Source organism: Crocodylus siamensis, chromosome 6, assembly GCF_052110815.1.
Source record: "Crocodylus siamensis isolate JL-2025a chromosome 6, ASM5211081v1, whole genome shotgun sequence".
Lineage (NCBI taxonomy): Eukaryota > Metazoa > Chordata > Crocodylia > Crocodylidae > Crocodylus > Crocodylus siamensis.
Window position 1 is genome coordinate 59,146,993 of NC_143400.1, and position 20,495 is coordinate 59,167,487.

Sequence of the window (20,495 nt, forward strand, 5' to 3'; positions counted from 1 at the left end):
CAGCAAGATAAGCATCCAATTTGCTCTTGAAGGTGTTCAGTGTAGGTGCTTGAACCACCTCCAATTCCAGACCTTGGGGGCTCGGACATTTTTAAAGCAACCCTACTTATAAGACTTGATAAACTAGGGCAGTTGTTTTATTGGGATATACTTTTGTAAACTGTTTTTTCCTATAGTTGATAAGCAATAAAGGCACACATTTTATTTAGTGAAAAAGAACTGTTATTTAGTCAAATGATGAATGGCTATAGAGTTTTTATTTAACAAATTTCACTTCAAGGACTGTACACACCATTTAGTTTATAATCATCAAATAACTTCCCCCTCCCACTCAATTGACCTATTTTACAGATCTAATTAAGACCAATCAAATCAAGTCTAATTTGAAGACTCTATGTACTGGACTATGATTTGATATTTATAGAGCATGCCTACATCACAAATTAACCAAGCCAGGCGGTGGCACTCTCATATACATTTCATGTGTACTACTTGCAGAATAAGAAATACAGTAGCCAAATTTGTAGGGTGATGTGGGTAAACTAATTAGCACCACTAAGTTAGTGTTGGGCCACTTCAGACCTGCATGAATGTGACTATACCACCTCAGGTTTGAGAGGCAGCACACACAAAGCACAGTAGCATGACTGGGTGCACTCCTGCCTGACGCTGTAAGTTTGCAGTGAAATTTGGGCTCGTATCATTATGTGTTCTATTATATAAAATATCTGTCACTAATTTGTGAATAATGCAGATTGATATAGAGACCATTGTCATGATTTGCTTCTCACTTGTATTACTGTACTGTAAATCAGAAGCAACTTCAGCAAAGTATATGGAGTTACAGTGGCATCTGACAAGTTTATAAGAGGGTCACAGCAGTAAATCAAGCCCGTGATTAGAGCTTTGCACTTAACGTATTTTTTAGTTTTAAAAAAATAGAGTCAAAGTTAGAGCCAAAAAAATTGCAAAGTTTAAAATAAAAACTCTTTCAGGCGAATTAAATATTTCATTTGATCCAAAAGGGAATGTTTTGTTTTAACTGAACTTGTTTTTAAATACATTCTTAAAAAGTTTAAAAATAAGAAATCAACTTAAAAAAGCAAAGCATTTCATGCAGAGAATTTTGAAATGGAATGGTCCAACTTATTTAGAACTTTTCATGGGTCCTACCCTGAACAAACAATTCAGTGGCATCACCAAATTTGCATTTTTCACAGAAAAACAATTAATCCACTGCAAGCAGTTTCCCAAGCCCTGCTCAGCACTAAGTTAAACCATTACAAGCAAACATTATATTTTTAAACACATTGGAAAACTTTTGTTCTCCTTCATTCCCAGTATAATTCAAACATGCTGCCAGTGTACTGTATCAGATAAAGAGATATGTAACTTGAGACTGGTAGAAAGCCAACTATGGAGCCATAGAACCACATACTACTGGGCTGAAGCAGAAGTAACAATGACTGCTGATCAACTTGATCATACAGAGTAAGTTACCATGGTCTGATAAAATTCCCATGCACTAAATCATTTTTTCCTCACATGGAAGCTACTCTACTATACCATTCCAATTTTTCACTAGCTGTCTAGTATGACTGAGCTAATGTTACCAAAATATAAAGTTGCCCATTGTATGCCACAACCATTGGTAGGAACCCAACTGTAACACTGTAGGTCCACATACTGTTGACCTGGAATAGAAGCAACTCCAAATATTAGCATGTCAGCTACTTGGCATTTGATCATATAGAGCCCCTAACCTTATATCTAGCCTTCAGAGATAACAGTATGCCAAGGATGTGAAGAAGCCCATAAGGGAGGAACAGGCTCTGAGCACAGTGTTGTATGTAGAATATATGGACAAGTGATGCTTAAGAAAGCAATGTCACATAAACTGAGACGAGTTATATTGTCCCCCCAAATCAGCGGTGCTGCTGCAGACAGAGGCAGGCAGGCAGGGGTGCGAGGTACAGTCCAGTGAAAAGGCAGAGCGACATGGTGCACCAGGCAGGTGGGTGGGCAGGCACGGCTGTTGCCAGTCACAATGCCCAGCCCAGCTCCTCCTGAGCAGCAGCTGGAAGTGTGGGCTGGGCTGGGCTGGGCTGGGCACTGCTCTCCCTGCCCAAGGGCCAAGGGAGAGCGCTGCTGTTAGTGCAGGCTGCTCACACATATGTGTGAGTGTGGCACCCCCCCTGACCACAGCGCCCTGGGCAGTTGCCCACATCACCCAACTAAGGCTGGCTATGGATGTATGCAGTACTGTGCCTCAACAGGAAATATGATTATTAAATATATATATTCTAATAGGCAGAGACCCTAAATCAAGACATCATCGTCCTGGGTGATGTGGATAGATATGAAGACAAAATAAAATATTCAAAAGCTTCCAAGTTACTTAGGAGCCTAAGAACCATTCTGAAAGTGATTTAGGTACCTATGAATGGAGCTAGATTGATTGTTTAAATTTTTTAGGTTCTTAAGTATCTAATACTTTTGAAAATAGACTTGGCACCTAGAAAATTTTACCTACAGTCTCTATCAAAAATTTACAATCTAACATATCTGAAGGGCTTAAATTGTATATATTGATATGAATTTATTTGCAGTCTTCTTAGATACAGGAGATGAAATACAGATGGATAATCAGGATTATTTACTTAACACTAACTTTAAAAAGAATGTATCCTCTTAAGGGAAGTATTGGCATTTCTAGGACTCAAAACATTAAGAGTAGGCTGGACAAAATACTCAGGAATATATTATAGGGAACAATTTTGGACAGGCAGAGAATGGACTAGCTGATCTAACTGGCCTTTTCCATTTCTTAATTCTGATATTTACATCTTGCCTTTTGTTATCATGTTTCTTTTAAGTAGTTCATAACTGATCAAGCCAATGTCATATTTCCTGGACTGCACCAGGGTATTTTTTAAAAAATGTCATTATTCTCTTGGGATCAGTTTGGTGTAATTAGCCTTGACATTTCAACAGTCATAAACAGAGAGTTTTTTATGTGCTTTTACGGCAATAATATCTCTAAAGCAGATAGAGAAAACATTTAAAATGTGAATTTTGTAAGAGATTAGTGGATATTTTGCACTGAAGTACAGTCTGGCCATTGCAAGAATGAGTGCCAACGACATGCACAGTTAAAAGACTGATGTATTGTTAATGACATTTCCAGTTTAAGCCAAAGATTTTTTCCCTTTGCCTCATGATGTTTTTCTTCATTATACATTAGGGATTTTTTCTTCCCTCTCTCAGAATGTTCATGTTATTTTAGTGAGTCTGAAAGGCACCATATTTACACTAATAGTCCCAGAATCAGGAGGCTTCTAGGCTACGGACAGAAGTTACACATAAATTGGTTTAAGTGGTCAGAAACTGGTCTAAATCTGTAACAGAACAGAAGCACAGTGCACATAAACCAGTTTCAAAATGGCTGCAATTGGTTTAAAATAAACCTGGTTGATTGTAGTATCAGACTTTACTGATTTGTGTCAGACCGGTTTATGAAATTTCTGACCTAGACCCCTTCCTGCTTTAAATCAAATCCCAGTCCCCTAGCATCCCGGCATGCTTTCCAGCCCTGGGCTGAGCTGTCTCATCTACTCTAGAGAACAGGGCTGGCCCTGCCCCTCTGCTCCCTAGGTGGAGCTGTGAGGGCTGGCTAACAAAGTGGTCGGGGGCGGGAGGGAAGCCCAGCTGGGAATGCGGCCCAGTCTACAAGGGGGGACTGTCTCCCCCAGGCAAACCCCGGCTGGAGTCTGGAGCCAGGGAGAGGAGTTAAACACCATTTCCCCTGGTCAAATTTACTGCTGGCTGCAACTGTGGACTACAAATCCCAGAGGCACCTGGAAGCAGGAAGAAGTGATGAGCATTGCAACGCTGCAGGGTCCTGCAGACCCTGCATTGCAACCCTGCAGAGTCCCACTGTAATTCTGGACTGCAAAATCCCAGAGACAAAGTGAACATACAGCCAGAAAGCCGTGCTCTAGCACCCCCTGGCTTCTGGCCTGAGCCACTGTGGGCATGTGGCTGCATTTCCTGAATCAAATGTGAATGTCTGTATGCTTCTGTTTCAATTTAATCTGTGCAGTTTAAACTAACCTGCAAAGACTGAATTGATTCAGCCTCTGGCTTTTTGACTGTCTGTACCTAGCCCTAAGACATGTCTAGAAAGCACTATGCAGTCATTCACTGATATCAACATAGCTTGGATACAAGGAGCAATACAAATGCATTGTTGCAGTGCTCTGCCCTGAGTTCAAAATGAATTATCTCAGGCAGCGCACCATTTTAATGTGGTTATACTGCTTTTGGTACCTAAGCCAGTTCATTCAGAGCAGCCTTGGGAATTTCTACACAGCACTTCATTGTGCTATGTCAACATTCCCTAGAAGCCTAGTCCTGCACTCTTTACACAACCAAAACTCCTTCCTCAAGGAAAGAGCCTCATCCAAAGCCCACAGACACTGACTGCAATCTTTTCTTTGAGTGCAATAGTCTTTGGGTCAGACCCTTAGAGTACAGCCTGAGTAAGGAGGCTCAGGTCTTCTGTATATCCAGGGAACAGACATACTGTATGCAATTCAGTTCTCTCACAATGCCCCACCAACATATCCTCAGCCTGATCCAGAAAAACATTCCCTGTATGTCAGAGAAAAATTCAGTTTCCATTTCTACTCAAGCTATGGTCTCTCTTGAGTCTACCAAAAAAGGTGGTAGTTGTTCACAGCACCAAAACACCAGTCATTTCACAAAAACAATTAGGCTAATTTTCAAATTGAACCTAATTGAAGGAGGTACACAGCAGCCATTGAAATTCAGGGAACTGTGTGCGCTCCTTTAGGTTACTTTGAAAAAAAAAGTAGAATTCCCAAGTAATAACTTCAAAATAATATAGTTCAACATTCCCACACATATATCAACTTACTTGTTATTTAATATATATTTACAAATGAAAGCGTCTCAAATTTGAGCTCTTAGTAGCAGAGTACTGGGAAATAAGATCATGAAATAACCTTCCTTCTTCCCCACCATATTAAAGTACTGAACTGCTTTTGGCCAGCATAAATTTACAGTTAGGGAATTACCAAGATAAATTCTTCTCCTTCCAAATAAAATGTATGCATTTAGGTGGATATATTTTGCCAGATTACAGAGAGCATCTTTTTTCCTTATACATTAAGTGAAATGGATGCGCTTCAAGAGATATTATTCCTAATGAAAAAGTACAACTAACTATAGAGACAGGCCAGACAGTACTCAGTGTCTCCAAATATGTGTTTCAAGCTACCATATCGTCTACCCATTAGTGGTAGGTTGAATAGTTTGGACTACAAGCTAAAAAACACTTGTAGGGAAGTTCAGCTTAATAAGGCATTCCTCTTGATTCAAAACAGCAATCCTACTTTCACATGATTTTCAAGTTATTGCCTAGCATCACAGTTCAGTTTGTCCCTAAAAATAGGCAACAAAATCCACTGGACTGGATTTTAAAATCTGTTTAAAGTTCACTAACAGCTAACAAAAGTGATTGCAGATTCTTTTTCACTATACACAGCCATCTGTTCTCCCATGTCCACCCCAAATAAATCCTCTCCATTCATCTCAGAGGAAAAAAACAATGAGCAACTAAATATATAGGAAACAGAGTTTTTTAATTATTCATAAGACAAAAATGAAGAATTGGCCTAGAAATAATGAATATAATATGTTACCTTCACCTAATCTGAGGGAAGTTGTGAATGGAATTTGTCTGGTATTAAGGACCAGAATCTCCCCTGGTGTTTCATGTTGAACAGAATCCATGTGAGTAGCACCATCCTTTTCAGTAGGACTCACTAAAGAAGAAGGTGATTTTTAACTTGAGGAGGGGTGGCAGAATTTGGCCCTAAATAAAAGAAAGCTGCTTACATACAGCAGATACCTTCTTGGAGGCAACTGTAAAAGGCAGAGGCACCTGGAGGACCAAAGAGCAGGATAGAGAGAGAGTCACATGGAGGGGAAAGGTACTTGAAGGGTCTTTGTATGAGCAACAAAATTGGCCTTTAAAGCAGCTCAATGCCCTTTTGCACCATTTTAATGGCATTGCTGTTTGCATGCTCAGCAGCATATTCCACTTTAATAGTGCTACTGTTTGCACATTCAGTAGTCTTTTCTGCAAGATAAACCCCCCCCAAAGTGTTTTAGTTTTCTACCTAACAAAGTGCAATGGTGCATGGGGCGCTGGAAGCCAATGCGCTCAGGGAAGCTTGGGCTTGGTGGGCTTCCAGTGCCCCATGCTTTCTCCTCACTGCCTTCTCCCATCACCAGCACACCCAGCTGCCCTCTGGCCATCCTGCTGCTCTAGGTATAGATATATGTATTATAAGGGGTCAAGATGGGCAGCAGAGGTTAATTGATTTCTAAAGAGTTTGTGTCTCAGTCATACAGGGTTCCCAGCCTCCAGAAGCTGACAGAGTGTCTAACCCAGGCAGGAAAACAGCAAGGCCACACATCCTGGGTATCTGAAAACATCCAAACTTTATTTTCATAATAGAGATAGGCCTGGCTGCAGGGCAGTAGTGCCTGCCTGCAAAAAGCCTTAAGCTTTCCGGTTTTGGGGAGACAAACCAAACTGGAGAACACTGGTAATGTCCCAAATTAGGAGGTGGGCATGTGATAAGTTTGTGAAAATGGGGTTTTGGCTGACAACATGGGACATGGCACTGTGTGACCAACCAGCAACAGAGCAAGAGTCATCAGAAGTCACCAGGAGAAGGAAGTATATGGAAGGAGGAGTTTTAAAAACAAAAGGAAGAAGCAGTTGGCATCATCCCCAACCTCCAAGGCTGCTGACAGTGGACACTTAAGCAAAGGACCTCAAGGTGGTGTTTATGTACCAGCTGGACAGACCGTTTGTCTTGTGTATATTCTGGGACTGGGGAATTTGGGTAATGTATACTGCATTTGCTTCGCCTGCATTGCTTTTATTTCCTATCACTGTATAGCAATAAATTTGCCTATTATCAACTGGCAGGTATTGTGGTCAGTCTGAGGGTTGTGCCCACTCAGAACAAAGGTATAGGGGCTGCATCAAACCCACTGTCAACACCGGGCAGTCCCAGGCAGTGGGAAGGTGGTGAGGATGGTGCAGGGTTGCTGGAGCTTACCTGCCTCTGTCATGGCAGGGGAGGGCTAGGGGGCGAGCTGTCAGCAGGCCAAGTGGTCCCTGAGCTGTGGAGGACTCCAGTGCTTCCTTCCACAGTGGCGGCACCCCCCAGGCAGCACCCATCCACCGGCACCTGCTCCAGGCAGTTCTGGGGAAGGGGCGCCACAGCCACAGAGGGATGCACCAGACCCTGCACAGCTCAGGGGCTATGTGACCCAGCAACAGCCGGTGCAGGCAGGATCCACTGAAGAAAAAAAGAAAAAGTGGCAAAGAGCCTGATTTTTTTTTCTCTCGGAGCCTGCCTCCTTGAGCTGCGCGATGGCCCGGTGCTTCCACAGCTGTGGTGCACCCTAGGACTGCCTGGGCCAGGTGCCAGCTGGCAGGTGATGCCTGGGGGGCACCGCCGCCACAGAGGAAAACATCAGGATCCCCTGCAGCTCAGGGACCACTCAGCCCACCAGCAGCTCACTTCCCCCACCCCACCACCCACCATGGGAGAGGCAGGTAAGCTCTAAGGATTGGGCGCCCTAACCCTTGTGTACATGCAACAGGGGTTTAGTTCAGTTTAATTCTCTCTAAATTGAAATGGTGGAAATGGTGAGGGTTTTTTAAAATCCTCCATTTCAATTTAGGGAGAACTAAAGCAAACTAAACCCCCAGCACATATACAAGCATGTTTAAGAGCATAGGTTTCATCAGTATGCCCCTTGCTAACCTCTACTTCCAAGGGACTCTGCTTACATGGTAGCTTAAAATCTTTTTCAAAAGCAAAAAAATTAAGGTAAGTTTAAGATCCAAAAAAAAAACAAAACCCAAAAAAACTCCACTGAGTTAATGCTTCCTGCATCTATCAGTTGCTTAAGGAATAACACCCTCGGGAATACTGTTCAATTTTATCACATTCACTGAATGAATGAAAGCCAAATTATATCCCTAAAGCAAGGAAGAACACATGCAGATCACACCACCGAGTCCAAACTGGAGAGAGGTCTTAACTACAGTTCCCCATTGACTGTCTGACTATATGAAACATGCAAGTCAAATTGCACCTCCTTTTGCACTGCTACAAACTTCTGCTACTTTCAAGATCATATTCAGTCATATGAAAACGACATATACTTTACATTCCTTCACCATATTTGATTAATCCGGGGCAGGCAATTATTTTGGCTGGAAGGCCACTTAATGAGGTTTGGTAAGCTTTCAAGGCCCCTCCACTTCCAGCGGAGTCCCAGGACCTGTGCAGCAGAAAGCGGCAAAGGCAGCTGGCTCCAGTGCGTGGAGTTTCCCTCCAGCGGTACATGAGTGCCTGGAGCTGCATATACATAGCAGGGAGCCCTGGTGATAGAGGCGGCCCAGCCAGGCTGTGCTCCTTGCCCTTAAGTGCAACACTGGCCAGAGCCGCATGCCACCAGGCATGAGCACCCCAAGCACCCCCTCCTACTGCTACTGCTACTGCTGCCATCACTGCCTGCAGGGGCTGTGTGTCATGGGGGGGGGGAAGTCTGGGGGTGGTCCTCATACTCTTCCCACCCTCCCTCACACCCACACCCTGCCCACCTGAGGTCCAGGCTCCATGCTGCAGCCAGACCCAGCTGTAGCTCCTGGCCCCACATCTGCCATTTCCCTACCTGCTGCCAGGAACAAGCAGGATGCTGGAGAAACTGAGCAGGTCCCCCAGTGGTTGCAGCAGTGGCAGCAACAGCTTCACCCAGAAGCTGTATCCTGGCCAGCCCTTCCACCCACAAGGGTGTGAGTGAGGTGCAATTGAGTATGTTGGTGAGAAGGGGTGTATGTGGATGCCTCACTCCCACCCTTGTAGATGGAAAGGCTGGTCAGGGTACAATTAGTTGGTGGGCACTGCAGGCCAAATGAAAGTGCCTGGTGGGCCAGATCCAGCCCATGGGCTGTATTTTGCCCACTCCTGGATTAATCTCTTCCAGATATATTGATTTTCAAATATAAAATTGTTGCTCTACTCAGAAACTATTAGAAAAGATACAAAGTTGCTATATCTTAAATGTTACACATTTCTTAAAGATTAGTTTAGAAATTGGATACGTTATATTGCTGGAACAGAGACTAAAGGGGAATCACATGTATCCCAGGCTTTTATGTACAACACAAAGGCAACATTCTTCAAAATTCCTCAAAAACGGAGGCGGGCTTCAGAGATAATGTGCAACTGAACTTTCTACAATGGACTTTGAATGTCCTGTCAAAATATTAAGTCTAATTGTCAGGTGTGACCTGGCCCTTCTGTAGCCTCAGACTATAGAGGGTATGCCTGGGGTGGGAAGAGACATGAAGAGAGCAAGGTGGGAAGTAAGCAGAGGACTGAAGCATTGCTCCAACCAGTCTTCCACTAATGTGAAGTCCTTTACTTATATTAGAGTGGCCTAAATTAAACTGAAGTAATCCATTGGCCAGCACAGACTGCAGAGCTATAACTGGCCTTCTCCCTTGCCCACATCAAACACAGCTTGGATCCTAGGCAAAAATTAAGCACCATATTGAAATGTTCCTTTTTCAAAGGATGCATCTACACTGGGAAAACATCTCCAAAGAGATTTGGTAAAAACAAGTTAGGGCACCTTCTCAGGTCTTTGTTAGAGCTCTAAACACTTTTCATATCAGTTTAGTACACTAGGTTTTGAGATTGTCCAGAAAATTTTCCCAGTATAGACAGGCCCCAAATTGTCGATATAGATATGTACCTTCTCATCCTCAACTCTTTTTTTCTTTTATGATTTTTCTTTTGTAACATGCCCTTCAAAAGTTTCTGTTTTAAGCCACTTACAGGGGTGTTGAGTAATCTTTATCCAGTGACAAATCCAGTACCATTTTGTCAAATTTTAAGGGAGTCTATACACATGCTCCATGGTGGAGGTGGGGGGGCACTTTAATTAGAGTGGCTCTGACAGCTGCTCTAATTAAAGCACCCTCAGCATCATGATCCCATGCCTCAAAACAGTGGGTGTGAAGGGAGGGGTTGCTTGACCTAAAGCTTGTCCAGTTAGCTTTAGGTCAAGCACCCACACCACTATTTTGAAGCATGGGGACGCTGTAACACAGAGGTTGCTGGGGTGCATTAATTAACACGTTCCAGGAGACTCAATTAATCAAGTCTGCTCCAATGTGTGCTCATTAGCACACATTGCAGCAGACATCCAGTACATGTGTAGGTGCCCTAAGATACCAGAGAGTAGAAAAATCATAAGCAAGGGCCCACAGGCTGGCTATTTCAGCCCAAACTCATCTTTAATCCAAAAAGGGTTTTGTTTTGGTATTTTAATCATTGATTGACTGCAATCTTTCCTTCCATGCTGGGATAGGTAAAAAATCCATATGTTAGATGTACTAGGGAATTTGTGAGGCTGTAAATCATAGCAGTGGTGTAAGACAAAATGTGTCCCAAGGGAGCAGACGAAGCCATAAGGAATGTAAAAAGTCACAGGGTTAAAGCCACATTAAGACAGCTGTTATGTTAATGAGAGTTCTGCTTTCCTTCTAACTGTGGGTCACTGATTTAGAAAAATATGAACAACTTTTTTATGGGTTTGTCACATTTGTCTTTAAAGCTCAGACAACCCAATACATCATTATCTGTCCCTACTCCAAACAGATCTAGAGTAGAAAATTATAGTTCCTATATTTCCCCACAACACATCCCATTCTCAGCCCCCAGTAGTGCAATTCCATTTAGGTTACTGTCTTCCATTTTGCTAGCATTTCAGTCTTAAGTTAATGTATGAAATAATTAATAGAATTATATACCCCATGAAGTCTGTCTTCTGAACAAATATACCCACACTTTTGATTTTCCTTCACAACTATAACATCTGTAGAAGTCTGACAGCTTGAAGAATTATACTTACAATACAACACTGTTGCAACTAACATGCATGTTCTGCAAGGGTAAATACAATATTTTTGGTTGTTTGTTTCAATTTATAAAGGGGGTTACTTGCCTCGGGTTTAGGTTTAAAATAACTCAAAACATCAAAGCAAAATTCTGTCAAACAACCCAAATTTACCTGTTTTCTTGTGCAAACTATGCACAACCACACATCTTGCACGACTTCAACACCCAAACTGCATATTGCTCCAAAGTCATTTGAAACTCAAAGACTAGCTAAAAGAGAAAGCGCACTCTCTCAGATGATTCACCAACTTAAGCAAAATTGATCCTTTGCCTAGCAATGGATCCCCAACCCTGGAAAGTTTTGCAAGGTCCTGGGTTTGATGGTGAGCATTTAAAGCACTGGAATGTAATGGTGGAGTGCTTAGGACATTTTAAGGCCCCTGAGCTGTGCATTCAGCACTATTCCGGATTTGCACTAAAGGGTGCTCCAGTCTACCCAGTTATAAATGGATTCCTGTTCATTCAGGCTGGAGAATCAAAGCCACCTGGGCTGTGGTGTTAAACACATCACTCCCTTTTGTGCCAGAAACTGGCCCCTTAGTTACACTTGCCCAACAGTCTGCAAGGCTTCGGTGGATCCTTGATTTTCATGGAACTCTCCTCAGCAGTGCTGACGCAGAACATGTTTCACTAACATAAGTTCATTTGAGAATGTGGCATTTGTGGAGGTTTGCAGACCCAGCCTTTTTTTAAGAATTCAACTATCTTCTCCACTAGAAGATTAAATCAATTCACATCCATATTTTGAAAATCTAGACGTCTAAGAAATGTTTTGTTAAAATGACAGTGGAGATGAAAAGAAAAACCAATAATCTTTCTTACTCCAAATGTTAAATTGCAAATAGTTCAGGTACCTCGCCTAACCAAATAACCCTAACAACTTCTGTGATTTTGTAGTTACATGTTCCTAGCTTTGTTTTGTGCTCTGAATTTTTTTGTTTGTTTTGTTTTGTTTTTCGGTAACGGTTCTCTCTTCCCTGTTGCTGTCTGACACTCACAGAAATGTCAGATGACACTACCCAAATAACTATACATTGGCAAAACACTGACACTGATCATATGGAGAGTGTTGTCAGAAACACAAACCAAACAATCTCAGAAACTAGATAGAGACTACAACACAAAATTGCATATTAAATAAAGGGTTATATAAACCACTGTTCACAGGTAAACATAAAAAACATGAGCTTTATAATACCTAGTGTCTCATTTTCCTGGATTGCAATCATGCAAGAACATAAAATTGCCCTAAGCTTTCTGCTAACCCAACACATTGATGGAAAGGAGACTTTTTTCTTTAGGTAGCTTTTTAAACAGGTACCTGAACTCGAGCCTCAGTAAGTTTGGCTCTTTGTGCAAGTTCTTCCCGTGTGTATATATCCGGGTAATGGGTCCTCTCAAACGCTCTTTCCAGTTCTTCTAGTTGTTCTGCGGTGAAAGTTGTTCGACTACGGCGCTGCTTTCTCTTTAAAGGTAAATCTGGTTCAGAATCTATGTCAGAGCCTTCATCAGATTGGGGTGCTAATACTCAGAAGAAAAAAGAAGGAGCAATTAGATTCCATCTGAAAACTGCGCCCAAAAAAATTAAGCCATGATTTTTTGTTGAGTTTTAACTGCAAGAAGAAAATAATCAGTTAATTATAAACTGGTATTTATTTGGTGATCCTAATTCTAAACAGATGCATGCTACCCTAAGAACAGAGGTAAATGCCACATTCCCATATAGTTCATAGAAATTTGTAGAGGCAAATGAATCACTCTCACCAGACTGTTCAATGGATTACATTTTTTTCTAGCCCTGACCCTTTCCTTTACAGTATTAGTTATTCAAACACATTCAGTGCTTTTTAAAAAATACATAAACATATTACACATTGAAAATTGAGCTCCACTGTTCAATTTTGATTGGTCTGATAAGACACATGGTCCGTTTTTCTCCCTAAGAAGGTAAACAAAACAACTAAGCACATTTGTCACAGAGACTTGTATACGCTGATGTAAAATTGAGTCCCAATGAATACTTGTGCATCTTTTAAATGCTCTTTCCAGACATATTTCAGGAATACTTTATTCTCCAAATGATTAAAGGAAAGAGTTTAAAAGATTAAAAGGAACATGAGCATGATACAAGACATTAATTTTTAAACATGTCAAATATATGCATAACGTTTTTATATTCTGTCCAGCTCTTCCATTTGCAGACTTACATAAGTATGATTATGTGTTTATGACCATTTGCTACTGTGTCCAACTTGTACCTGGCTAGCAGAACCTGAGAAGAGTTTAGAAAATTGTAATTATTCACAAAGAGCTTTTATGAGTAATGCAGAGGGGATCTCAAATAAGAATATGAGCACTGAGCAAACTTTATTATATACACTACAGTGAAATCTTTGCCTGCTAGCTTCTAAAGATCAATTTCTGGAATGAAAGTTTTGCCAATTACACACTAGAAATTAATCCCATGTTTTATTAGCTGAGTATCAGTTGCTGGTACAAATTGCTGTTAACAAAAATGAAAACACACATGAAAGGACAGGCTCAATTTCTGCTGTAACATAGGTTGACTTGCATGACAGATGAACTAGGTCAATGGTTGCAAAAGTTCTTATTCTGAAACTAGAAAGTGAGGCTAATGATACGCACCTCACATCAAACCATCTCACTGGGGTAACTAAAAATTATATCACTCAACCCTCCCTTTTTAATCTCTGCTATGGATTCCACCACATGAGAGTAGACTCATGAGTCTATTCTAGCACCAGAAGTTCTACACTAACAAAGCAGTTTGGGAAATGCACTGAATTAGTGCACCTAAGTCCCAGGCAACCCCCTGCTAACTTTCAGTGCTGCACCTAGCACAGCAAGAAACTGTACACCAGTAGAACTAGGAATACAGCTTGTCCCTACTGAACCTCATCTGACTGCATTCAGCCCACAGGACCAGCCTGTCAAGGTCATCCTGGATCCTTGCCCTGTCCTCAGATGTCCCCACATGTCCCCACAGCTTGGTGTCATCCACAAACTTAATCATTGCACTTTCCACTCCCTCATCCAGGTCATTGATAAAGATGTTAAAAGAGCACAGGCCCAAGCAACGATTCCTGAAGAAAACCACTGGAGATGGCCCTCCAGGATGAGGCCAACCCATCAATAACAACTTGCTGGGATCAGCCTCTGAGCCACTTGCCAACCCACCTCCTATAGCCTGATCTAGACCAGTACCCTCCAACTTGGTTAAGAAAATTTCATGGGAAACAGTACCAGAGGATATGCTGAAGTCTAGGTAGATAATGTCAACCTCTTGTTCCATGTCCAGCTGCTCATAAAAGACACCATGTTTGTTAGGCATGACCTCCCCTCAACAAAGCCATGTGTGTTGTTTCTCAGTATCCCACCAGTTGCAAGAGCTTGTGGTTGATGGCCTCCTTGAAAAATTTTTCAAAGATTTTTCCCAAAGTCAGACTGACTAGCCTATAGTTCCCTCTTCCCTTTCTTTAAAGATAGGTACCATGTTAGCCTTCTTCCAGTCATTAGGGACCACTCCTGAGTTCCACAACTCCTCAAACAGCCTCACCAGAGGCACCACTATATGTTCAGACAGTTTTTTCAGCACTCTCAGATGTAGGTTGTCTGGCCCAGCCGACTTGAAAACTTCCAACTATTCTAAGAGTTTCTTCACCTGTTCGGGACTGATTTCATGTGGACTGCTGTCATCGCCATATTCTCTGGGCCTCTGGACAGGTGACAATTTCTCACCTGGTTTCAGGAAGACTGATGTGAAGTAAGTATTAAGGATCTCTGACTTTTTGTAGGGATCAACTGTGGGCTTCCCCTCTGTATTCAGTAGGGGGTGCCACAGTGGAGCCTAATTTTTTCTTGTTTCCTGTGTACCTATAGAAGGACTTTTTATTATCTCTAATTTTGGTTGCCAGCTTGATTACCATGCATGCCTTGGCTTTCCTTGTCTCATGTCTACAGACCCTGGCCATATGGATGTACTCTTCTCTGGATGCTGAACCATTTTTCCATTGCATGTATGCTTCTTTTTTCTTTGTGAGAAGTCCCCTAATATCCCTATTGAGCCAAGTGAGGCTCTTGGCCCTTTTCCCTCTTTTTAACTGCTTGGGGATGGTCTCTTTTTGAGCAGTGAGAATTGCCTCCTTAAGGAAGCACCACTGTTCCTGAACTTCCACATCATCCAGTTGCTGGTTGCATAGGGCCTTTCTGACTAGACTTTTGATTTTACCAAAGTCTCCCCTTCTGAAGTGTAGGACTTCTGTTCTGGTGGTAGAATTCCCAGGCTTTCGGTGGATGGTGAATCTAACCAAATCGTGATCACCGTCACCCAGAGTACCACCAATCTTCAGGTCGCCTACCATGTCTTCCCCTTTGGTCAACACCAAGTCCAGAGTGGCTTTACTCCTAGTTGGCCCCTCCACAGCCTGTGTCAAGAACAGGTCATTTATAGTTGCCAAGAAGTTGGTTGACCTGCTGGAGCTGGCTGAATGGTCTTCCCAACAGATGTCAGGGTACCTGAAGTCACCCATGACAATCAAGTGCAGGATGCTTCAGTCAGTTCCCTGTAGAATGCCTGGTTGCTCTCCTTTTCTTGGCAGGGAGGCCTACAGCAGACTCCCACCATCAGGTCCCCTTTTCCTGAACCCCCTTGTAGCTTGACCCAGAGGGTCTCAAAAGACTTCCCCCTGCAATCAAATGTAACCTGCAGAGAGGGGGTACTGCTCTTTTGCATAGAAGGCTACCCCTCCACCCTTCTTCCCAACCCAGTCCTTTCTATAGAGACTGTAGCCCTCAATATCCACTGCCCAGTCATATGTATTGTCCCACCAAGTCTCCATCAAGGTAAAATTCCTCATCTGCTGGGAGTGCTAGTTCATCCTGTTTGTTGCCCATGCTCCTGGAGTTCCCATAAAGACAACAGAGCTCACCCCTAGTCATCTCAGCTTTTCTGACCCTCTACAAGTGTCTCTGGGTGTTGGTAGTCATCTGGATGTCCCCCAAGTAAATATCCTCCTCTGGGTTATCTTGGTCAGAGAATTTATGCCCAGCAGTGGATTTATGCCCAGTAGTGAAATCTTTCCCCACTCCCCCCAGTTTGTCTAATTTAAAGCCCTCCTCAGCAAGACTATGATTCTCAGGGCTTTTGGGAGCTAATCAACAGGTCACCTGGTAAGCTGTTTAAGAAGAGTTTGAACTAATGAAGAGAGGCTATTGTTTTGCTGATGAGGTGATGAACACTGTTATCAGCCCCCTGCTGGTTTGCTTGCCTGTCAGTTTGCTGCAGACAGTATAAAGAATCAGAGAGGGAAACTGAAAAGCTCCATATCATTAACAGATGCATACACTGCACCCTCTCTTGCCTCAGAGTGCTAGCAGGTGACTGGGGTCTAGCAACACTCCTGCCCCTTGAGCAGCTATCAGGGAAAAGCTTGGGATGGTACAGGCAGACCTCCCTAATCAAAGCATCCTGCCTGGGCCCGGCCACACCCCCTTCAGCTCAGCTCCCTGCAGAAGGGAAGGGAGGGCAGCTCTAGCACCCACCTCTCACCCCTGACCCCCCAGCTTCTAGCCTGAGCCACTGCAGGCATGTGCCTGAATTTCCTCAGTCCAGAGAGAATGTCTGTCTGGTTACAAACTGGTTCAGCCTACCCAGGTTAGACTAACCTGACCAATAATAGTGAATTTATAATTCCTCATTTAAATGATATACTTGCACTACTTTTACCATTTGAATGGAATAAAATAATTTATTTTACAGATATTAATTTAAAATAATCTTCCCAACATGGAGCGTTCAAGTGTAATTGAGAACAAAAAGGCAGAACAGAAATCTCATTTTAACTCCAGCTACAGAAAATGTCTTGCTCAGTTCCAGTTATTTTACATATTCAATTTCACTCAAGCTAGTTGAACTAATAAATACACCTAATCTATTTGCTTAGTCTTATAGCATAGGAAAGACAAGGTCCTTTTACAGGCAACTCAGCTGAAGAGTTTTTGTATTTCTGAATACACAAAGGCATAGCTTTGCCTAGTTCTAATTTTCATCTGTAAATCATTATTGTTATACAACCATTATACTTTGGGCCGAGACCTGAAGGGACACTCAGGCAAAACTCCCACAGAGTTCTTGAGTTTAACACACTAGAAAATATATGCAACTCACATGGTCTCTCACTTCAACTGAATTTTTTCCTAAAACTTGAAAGATTTGATCCCTAAAATTATTATACCAACACTATTTCTTTAACAAAAGTCCCAGGGAACGGGTTGCAAATCAGGATAAGCATATGACTCCAAGCAATTCTAGGTTTCAGTATAGTTCAAAACCATATTCATTATCTATTAGCATTTTTAGATTAGCAGTTTATAAATACTAATTGTTGAATTAGTGCCAGTTCTCAATTTATTTGACCAAATCATCTTGAATATTTTCCTCTCTTGAGAGCCTTTAGGGTTACCAACACCAGTTTTAAACCTTTTAAAGCAGGTTTGAAGCTTAAGAAATTACAGTTTTAATGTTTCACATAATCACTCTCTATTGCTATTATAACTCTAATGAATTAGACTACAAAAAGTCAGTACTTCTGTTAAGAGAATACAAAAGTACTGTTCCTGCTCTTATATCAATTTGGTACAACTATGGCCCCACATTATCTATGGTATAATAAACAGGGCTGTAAAGTCACTTTCCCTGAAAGGGTCTCTCTGATTAGCAAAGGAAACTGAATTACATTAATAGATTTTATAAAGTATGAAGAAAGGTCTGGTCATTGAACATCACAAAAAAAGAAGCTCCAAACTCATCAAATTCTCAGCCTCTCTCAAGACTTCTCTTTGAGCCTCTCCCAGGAGACAAGTATGGACACATAACTGAGCCTAAGGAACTTATATGCCCCCACCCAACCCCTCACAATCTCTTACACTCCTGAGAGGGAGAAAATTGATTTATTTTACAGAGGGGAAACAACATGTAGGGTAACATTTTTTAAAGCACCTTGGGGTCCCAGTCACACTAGAAACCTGTTAGCAAAGCAACAAATTAAAAACCTGGTCTCCCAAATCTAGTACCCTCACCACTAAACAATCATTTTTGTCTATGCTAACTCCCTGTGTTGCCTCCACTAATCCTAACAGCATTAAATTCTGCCAGGTTTTCTGGGAAATATACAACAGCCTTAAGAGACAGGCTGTTCTTACCCCAAGATGCCTTGCTCCCTGGGCTACAGAGGTCTGAGCACATAGATTTGAACCTTAGGTGCCAGTCCCATAGGCAAGAGATGTCAGTGCAGGTACTTTAGAGTTTGGGAGTTCACCCCCACCTCCCTATTCTATCATGAAATGTCCATTTACTCAGGCTTGCAAAAGAAATGTACATTTTACACTATGCAAGTTAAGATTGAAATGCAAAACGAAAGTAAAATCAAGTTAAGATCAGATTTCTGAATCCTTTGCTAACAGGGGTGGGAGCATTAGGGAGATTTTAATTTGCAGAATCATAGAAAATTCCTTTTCTGAAATTACTTTATAAAAACTCTATGACATCATTCTCATGATTCCCCATTTACTGAAGACAACAAAGTCCTGTATACAACTATGAACATACGTGTACTAAGTATATATCTGTGCTACCTGTTCTAATGCTTTTAGCTTAATTCCACCTTCACTTCATAATTTGCAGTAGGGGCAAAAAGCACAAAGGTAAAATTAGAATATCAAACCGAATATTTTTCTCAAAGAAGTATCTAAAAATTCTAATACAGACACAAAAATTCTGAGATAGAATCTCTGAATGAAAAAGGGGGGAAAAAAATCACACTCAAGTTAAATTGCTTTCATATACAGATAAGTTCATTACCACTATTCTACTCCTAACCTGACTACTGTATACAGCTTCCTTGAAAATATTAAGTTTATTTTCATTACCTAATCTACATGATTAAAATCAGGCACATGTAATAATACATTATAGAGATGTCTTCGCAACTGAGTACATATTTTTTGCTGAAGTGTGCTTCAAGGTTATGGATGAAGTGACTTAATCTTACGAAACTTCTAACAAGGCATGAAGTCTATCAAGATATTGGCCAAGTACAGCCAATAAACACCTGTATCTAAGTAATAGCAAAATTACTGTAATGCACTATCATGCAGCCAAATTTTGATTCTCCTACTCATGTGTAAATAGTCCTTTGATTTCTCCTACTCATCTGTAAATAGTCCTTTGATTTCCATGGCGATGCTCGTCTAAAAAGGTATTAGTCAACATGAATAAAAAAGTGGCAAAACTGGAAAATAATTATTTATCTCTGTGTGTCTTCATATACATGCACATATAGTAGTTAACGTTTGTCCAATGGTCTTAATATCCAAACCTGTCTTGCAATCAATGGAGAATGGAGAACTGTCAGTTTCCAAAAAGGCCAAATGCAAGTCAATAAATTATAACCCACATGATTACAAATTCCTCCCTTGAAAAGCAAATCAAAATAGGAGGAGAAGCTATAAGTACCAGCAGTGGACTAACTATGAAGTTTAATTAAAGAAGGAATTACAGAATTAGAGAGAAATTCTTTGTCCCTTAACCCCCTCTGACCTGTTCAGTGGCCTCAGGAAATACTTTATCCTAGTTAACACTATTATGCACAAAATCTTTTTTTCAATTTCATAGGGATTTGGTCACATGGAATTCTTTAATTATCTGTCCCCCAAAGAATATCATAAACAGATATATCCAAGCAAAAACTGAACAAACTAATTCATAAGTACTCACCCTGTATATTGTTTTTTTCCTCTCAGCAAGATATTTCATTTGAATAATTAAGTAACAAAAACATGACAACCATTTAAAAACCATATATTTATTACAGATGCACTACAATGCACTTTAGAAACATGTGAAAAGAAAGATATCCTTCTGCAGAGCTTTTGAAGGCAGTTTCCCTAGCAATCATTCAATTTTTATGAAATTACTCTCTAAAAAAATCATATGGTCTTTTCTTCCAGACAAACATTCGCAGATGTGGTCTAGAAGCACTTCCTCTAGCAGTGTATTTCTCTAAAATAAGACAATCATAAACATAGCAAATTTCCTACTTGCACTCCCTGCATCTTGTTATTTATTTTACATAACCATAATTTAATGGGGTTTGTTCCCTTCTCTTTGACTCCCCTTCTTGGCCTTCAATAGGGCAATTCAAAGTTTGGGGCACCTATTGGCTAATTGCAGAGTGTTCTATACTTGTATACTTTAGCATTCAACACAGAGGACACAATAGGGCAGCTAACTGTTTTCTGATCTGAAATAGCCTTTTACACTGAAAGAGATGTGAATGACCTCTATCATGTTTACTCGGGTGCAAACCAGGAGCAGTGCAGCAAGGCTGATAC

At 41.3% G+C, this 20,495-nt stretch overlaps 1 protein-coding gene across 9 annotated transcripts in view; it reads right to left on the bottom strand.

The window, feature by feature from the left end:
- Positions 1–20,495, bottom strand: part of PAX3 (paired box 3) — a 117,488-nt gene that overhangs the window by 26,756 nt on the left and 70,237 nt on the right. For 5 of the 9 annotated variants that reach the window (XM_090053056.1, XM_090053055.1, XM_090053060.1 and 2 more), the window contains one exon: positions 12,406–12,611. In XM_090053056.1, coding sequence (XP_089909182.1) covers positions 12,406–12,611 — 206 coding nt within the window. The remainder of the gene's footprint in view (positions 1–12,405; positions 12,612–20,495) is intronic. The other 4 variants (XM_090053063.1, XM_090053062.1, XM_090053058.1 and 1 more) reach the window with 1 other exon arrangement.